General features: G+C 26.9%; 1 protein-coding gene across 1 annotated transcript in view; it reads left to right on the top strand.

The window, feature by feature from the left end:
- The window catches only part of LOC111676980 (fringe glycosyltransferase), a 30,465-nt gene that overhangs the window by 14,607 nt on the left and 8,875 nt on the right, over nt 1–6,983 (top strand). Inside the window, exon 3 of the mRNA XM_023437993.2 lies at nt 2,231–2,279. Coding sequence (XP_023293761.2) covers nt 2,231–2,279 — 49 coding nt within the window. The remainder of the gene's footprint in view (nt 1–2,230; nt 2,280–6,983) is intronic.

Raw genomic sequence — 6,983 nt, 5'->3', positions numbered from 1 at the left:
GTTCTAGTTCAGTTCTAGTTCAGTTCTAGTTCAGTTCTAGTTCAGTTCTAGTTCAGTTCTAGTTCAGTTCTAGTTCAGTTCAGTTCTAGTTCAGTTCTAGTTCTAGTTAAATCACATTTAGCATGACTAGAAGAAAGTTGTTTAATTATTTACCATAAATTTAAAAGAATTTAAATTGCAGTTCCAGTAGTAGCAAAAATAGTTTAAGTTTTTCTTATATTAATTTCATGTCTAAATTAAAAAAAAAGTTAATTTTAAATTATAAACAAACTTTTGTTATACATACTATAATTAAGTGTGGTTAAAAAAAATGAAAAGTTGTTTTTCAATTTTAAACAATTTTCAATAACAAACTAACTTACACACACCTCAAAAAACCAAAACTGCTCCACATTTTGTAATTTTAGTTGCGGTTATTGAAAATTTAATTTCGCAAAAAAAAAATAAAACTTAAACTTGTTTTTGATTAATTAATTTAGTTTACTTTTTTATTATTTTTCATTGCAAACATATTACGCTTTTTTTAATCCAACTTTTATAATTGCAATTAAAGTGACCCAGTTTTATGGGAAGTTTTTTTTATCAGCAATTTTTTTTTGTTTTTCTCGTAAATTTTATTAGTCATAATTTGTGTTTAATAAAAAAGAAATACATAAATAAAAATGTGAGTTAAATATAAAAAAAGATAAATAAACTAAAGTTTTAATAAATATTTAAAGAGAACAAGATAATCATACAATATTAAGGCAGTAATTAAAGAAGTGGATGTTGTGTTTTTACGACGATAGTGTTTAAAAAAACCTTTTTATTAAGCAAAATTTTTTAAAAGAATAAATTTCTTGTTAAGAAGCTTTTATTATAAAAAAAGCTTTTATCGTAAAAAGGCTTTCTCTGTATAGAAACCTTTTCTATTTCTCATTTTCTATATAAAGAAAGATATTCTCATAAGAAATCTTTTTTTCGTAGGAAGTAAAAAAGGTTTATTTTTAAAGAAAGCTTTTCTATTTCTCATTTTCTATAGAAAAAAGGTTTTCTTGTACATGAAAGCTTTTCTATTTCTCAATTTCTATATAAAGAATGATAGTCTAAGAGGAAAGCTTTTTTTAACGCTTTTATAGTAAAAATGTTTTCTCTCCAATGAAAGCTTTTCTATTTCTCATTTTCTATAGAAAAAAGTTTTCCTTATAAAGAAAGCTTTTCTATTTCTCATTTTCTTTATAAAAAAAGGTCTTCTCTTTACAGAAAGCTTTCCTATTTCTCATTTTTTATAGGTTTTCTATTAGAGGAAACTTTTTCTATTTCTTATTTTCTATATAAAAAAGGGTTTATTTTTGAAGAAAGCTTTTCTTAAACTGTTAATATATAATAAAAAGCTTTTTTGCTTGAGAATGCAGAAAAACAAGCTTTTATTATAAAAAAAATATTTTTTCATTAAAAAAGCTTTTCGCATTTTAGAATAAAATTTTGTAAAGTGAAAGTTTTTCTCTTAAAAAAATGGATATAAACAATGTAGAACAAGAGTAGTTATTCTCTTGAGCAAGCTTTTTCACTAAAAACGACTTTTTTCAAAAAAATTCCTTTAAAACTCTGTTTCAACAAATACCAAACAACAAACATAACAAAAATGAAATGACAATATATTGACAACTTAATACAAGTTTACAAAATATTTGCCTATTTATTTTTATCCCCAAAATACACAAATATATTTTTTTTCTTCTCGCCAATAAATGGCTGCCTGTCAATGTACAAAAACTTTTGACGCACATTATTTTGACAGGATGAGGAAAAGCTGTAAACAGAAAAGTTTTCTGTCTTTTTTTTCTCATTTTCTCCGATGTTAACTAAAAGTTTTGCTATAATTTGACAAAAACTACTTTTTGATTTACAAATACGTTTGGTGTTCTTTTTTTCTGTTCTCTCATTTGGAAATGTATTAATACGTTTGTGAATACAAGTTGTTAAATAAATAGTACATATAGTTATGGTTACATAAACTAAATTAAACTAAAGTTTAACTAAACTACTTGTAATTGAAACGATATGGCTTAAAGGCTATAAAAACAAAGATAAAGCTCAGGAATAAAGGCAAACAAAATAAGGAGAAGAAGTATGAGTAAAAAGAAAACTTTTAGCATAAACTTTTGGGGCTTGTTCGTTCATATAAATAATATAATAGCCTAATTTTAATGATGTTTTATTTAATATTTGTTTGTCTTTTTCATTTTAGACATGGTTCTTTACGGATACTGATGACCCATATTATCAACAAAAGACAAGTAAGTTTTTGGTAAAAGTATTTATTATTAAATTTTAAGTTAAAAAATGTTTATTCAAATTCAGTAAAAGTATAATTTGTGCAAAATATAACCCCTGCTAGGCTTTAAACATAACAGATTTATTCAAATTTAATTGCTTATAACCCAAGGCCTTAAATTTAAATTAAAACAAATTTTAATTTAAAAAAGCTTTTGAATATTTAAAAACACAAAAACCTTCATTTAAATCAGTTCTAAATTAAACTATAAACAAAATAAATTAAAAATTGTTTTTCATACAAGAAAAGCTCATTTTTGCAATTCAATTTAAAATGCGGGCTCAACATTATTCAGCACATTTTGCAACAGTACAGATAACAACTAAACGAAAAGAACCAACCACCAACAAAACAAATCATCATGAATATAAAAAAAGGTTTAAACACACACACACACACACAGAAACAACAAACTCAACGCGTTTTCAGTATTTTTTGTTGATTTCTTTAAAAAGGATGATTTTTTTTAACATTTTGTTTAATAACTTTGTTTTTGTTGTGTTTTTTTCGATTTTTTCATTTATTAATGAATATCGGTAGAAGATTAAAGTTTTATATGGGCCATGCAACAAATGAAAGCAACAAAAGTAATATTAAACAGATGAGAATGAGGTTGTTGGGGGAATAAAACACAAGCAACAACAGCAGCAGCAGTAATCAACAATCAAAATAGCCAATATTGAAGAAATTAAAAAAATATGTTTATATTAGGGGTAGAGAAAAGCTAAGAGGCAAAATAATGAAAAAGCTTTTTTTGTAATTTTAAATAAATATGTTTTCCAATAATAAACATTTATTTTTCCAATAAGAAAATCCCTTTAAAAAAGCTTTAATAAAACTGTTTTTTATTTTTCCAATAAGAAAATTACTTTAAAAAAAGCTTTAATAAAAATGTTTTTTTATTAAAAAAAAACTTTTGTTGAACTAACAAGTTTCTTTTAATGAAAAAGCTTTTTTATGAAAAAGTTTCTTTTATAGAGTTTTTCTAATGTAAAGAAGAGATTTTCTTAACGACTTAACGTTCTTGTATAATGAAAATGCTTTTTTCTTATGACAACGATTAAAGCTTCATTATCCAATGAAACACTGTCATGAAAAACTTATGTTTAACTAAATAAAAAAAGATTTTTAAAGATTTTTAAGTAAAAAAGCTTTTTCTAGTAAGCTTTTTCTCAGCTTTCTGATAAGCTTGTTCAAATAAAAAAAAACATTTTCTTTTTTAATTAAAATAAAAAATGTGTTCAATGATTAAGAATTTATTTAACAAAAAGCCTCACATTTTAGGAACATTTTGCGCACTAAACAATCCAATTATTTTTGCCTGTCCCTAATACATAAACTAAAATCATCAGCACTAAAGGCCTGGGAAATCTATAGCAACAACATAATAACGAGTACAAACACAATAATGATCATACAAATCATCAGTTGTAGTAGTAGTGATACATTCATTGTTGTTAATATTTGCGACTACTGATGCCATTAATAATGATGATAACATTGCTATTGGATGGTTAGTGTTGGTGGCAAGTAATATTGTATTTAAAAATCATAAGCTTTTAAATGTTTAGTTTAACAACAGCAGCAGCAACAGCATCAGCAACACTTAAGCAAACAGACAATATGATGAGACAGTCAGTTAGCAAGCAGGCAGGCAGTTAGACAGACATTAAAACTCAATTCAAGATTGGTAATTGTTTGATGTTGTTTTGTTGGTTGTACGAAGGTGGTGGTTGTTTGGTGATGATATTTGTTGTTGTTTCATTTTAGTTTTTTTTTATAGAATAAACAGCTAAAACTTATTTATTCCTCACATATTCTTGTTCAGTTTTTTCTTGTTACTTCATTATTAGCTATAAAGGCCAGTACTTTCAGAAGACAACATTAAGTAACATTATCATTATTGTCTTTTTCTTCATTATCATGTTTTATAACATACAGTTTTATAACATACAGTGGCCAGCAGAAGGCGGTCAAGTAGGCGGAGTGGTTTGATGTGCGACTAAATTGGAATTTTATATACATTTGTAGTAGATGTACAAAATGTTGAGGCGCGTTTTCGATTTTTTATGATTTTATCTGTGTCTAAAGGAAAATTAATATTATATTTTTTTTGGTTTAACCTTAATTTTTTTTGAAAAACTTAACAATGTAGTGTTTTTCAAATGGACAGGAGTATTAAAATCAGTTACTTGTGAAACTTTATTGTACTTAAGTAATAGAGAGCGTAGTTAGTTCACTGAAATGCCTGATATAAGTTGTTAAATGTAGTTAAAAGTCTAGAGTTTGAACAATTTAATAACTATATTCAATACTATAGTTTTGACTTACAGTTCATAGTATAATTAGTCTATAGTGTAGTCTATAGTCTAGTCTATAATCTAGTCTGTAGTCTAGTCTATAGTCTAGTCTATAATCTAGTCTATAGTCTAGTCTATAGTCTAGTCTATAGTCTAGTCTATAGTCTAGTCTATAGTCTAGTCTATAGTCTAGTCTATAGTCTAGTCTATAGTCTAGTCTATAGTTTAGTCTATAGTCTAGTCTATAGTCTAGTCTATAGTCTAGTCTATAGTCTAGTCTATAGCCTAGTCGAGTGTCTAATCAATAGGCTGGTCTATAGTCTAGTCGAGTGTCTAATCGATAGTCTGGTCTATAGTCAATTTTGATTGTTTTTACAGCGGTAGTCCTAAATTATCTAAAAATAATTATACTGTATTCTATTTGGTCAATTTTAAAAAGCTTCTACTGTAATTGAAGTACATTTTTTTTGCTTTTTTAATATTTATGTATGAGCTTGTGAAAATTGCCAAGTTTTAGAAAGCAATTAGCGTCTTTTGATGTATACTCCCAAAATTAAAAAATACGATTGTTCGAACATGTGTGTCAGACAGAAATACAAATAGCTGAAAACGCATAAACGGGGAGCAGAGATCCATAAAAGAAGGAAAAAGCAATAATATTCTATACAACCAGTCATACATTTAAGTTGCAATACACGCAATATAAATTTTGTTATTTTTTCCCTAAAGACTTAAGTTTGTATTCCTTCCTCGGTTTGATTATTTTTGTTGAATTTCGAATGATTGTTTTTTTTTTTTGTTACTTCTCTTTTGTTCAGTTAAAGCATTTATTTTTTATTTTTTGAGTTGTTTTAATGTATGCAAAAATGTTTTGTCTGAAATAATCTATAGATTGCTGATTTCGTTTCGTTTTTAGTCTTTAAGGTTTCAAAACTCATTGTATGAGTGTCGTTCTGTCAGTCGTACGTATTGTCTGTCTATCTTCTTAAGGCTGTTTTGCCTTTTTTATTGATTGCTAATGTTCAAAAGGAGCGGGTGTCTGTTTGTTTTGTGTATGTGTGCGAGAAGTGTTGTAGCAGGATATTGCATTTATTTTGATTTATGTTTGATTTTTATAGCTGTCAAATGATGTTCAAGCAGACAAAAACATATTAAATTCCATTTTAAAATTTCCTTTAAGTGGTTATTAAATGCTGCGTTTCTTACTTTTTTTTTGTGTTTTTTTACATAATCTAGATTATATGCTTAAAGATTTTTTTGTAAATTTGTATTTTAAAAGTAAAGAAATAATCAAATTTTTGCAGGCAATTAAGTGCAAATCAAAAAAAAAATCCCATTAGTCTAAGACAGCTTTATGATGAATTCATTGGGGATTAGGGAGAATAAATGGTTTTTAGATTTTATTTGCATAAATATTTGCCAAGGTTATTGCGGTTAAGGTGAAAGTTTTCTTTAAAGATTAAGAGTGTATGAATCTGAAGTTCATTGACTTTGTTCGCTGGCCTTGATTGTTTGATGTTTAAAAAAGGGATCACAGTTGACTGTAGTAAGGAGAGTTACTACTGTCTGGTGTATAGTTTGGACTGTAGTCTGGTATATAGTCTGGTCTATTGTCAGGTCTAAAGTCTGGACTATAGTCTGCTCTATAGTCTGGAGTATAGTCTGGTCTATAGTCTTGAGTATAGTCTGATCTCTAGTCTGACTATAGTCTGGTCTATAGTCAGGATTGTAGTCTGTACTATACTCAGGATGATAATCTGTTTTATAGTCTGTACTATAGTCTATAGTCTGTACTATAATATATAGACTGAACTTTAGTCTATAGTCTGATTTATAGTCTGGACTATAGCCTTGACTATAGTTGGCTCGTCTGTTATCTACCTATGATCTGTTCAGACTGGTTTTGACTTTTATCTTATTTATAGTGTTGACTATAGTCTTGTCTATAGTCTAGTTTGTTAACTGGTCTATAATCTGTTTTATAGTCTATAAAATTCCTACATTTATGAATATGGGGGTTAGTATTTTCTGATTAAAACTACAAACTTTAATCTGATTCGAACTCATGATAACATTAGTTGGATTGTACTTTGTTTTCCGATAGCTTGACGACTACGGAACCAAATCAAAAAATAATAAAATATAATTTAACTCTTTAAATGATCTTTTAATTAAAAATTCATTAATTATATAAAAACTAATTAACAGTGTTAAACCCTTTTCGTCTCTACCACTGGGTGATCTTGTCTCCTAAGCCGCACAATTATCATACCAAATCTATTAAATAAAATAAACATTAAATAAATAACAAACAAAAGATCAGTGAACCATGATCATTCAACAAATAGAGTCCATAACTTATACTA

Source organism: Lucilia cuprina, chromosome 5, assembly GCF_022045245.1.
Source record: "Lucilia cuprina isolate Lc7/37 chromosome 5, ASM2204524v1, whole genome shotgun sequence".
NCBI classification, from domain to species: Eukaryota; Metazoa; Arthropoda; class Insecta; order Diptera; family Calliphoridae; genus Lucilia; species Lucilia cuprina.
This window is presented reverse-complemented; position numbering and strand designations above follow the sequence as displayed.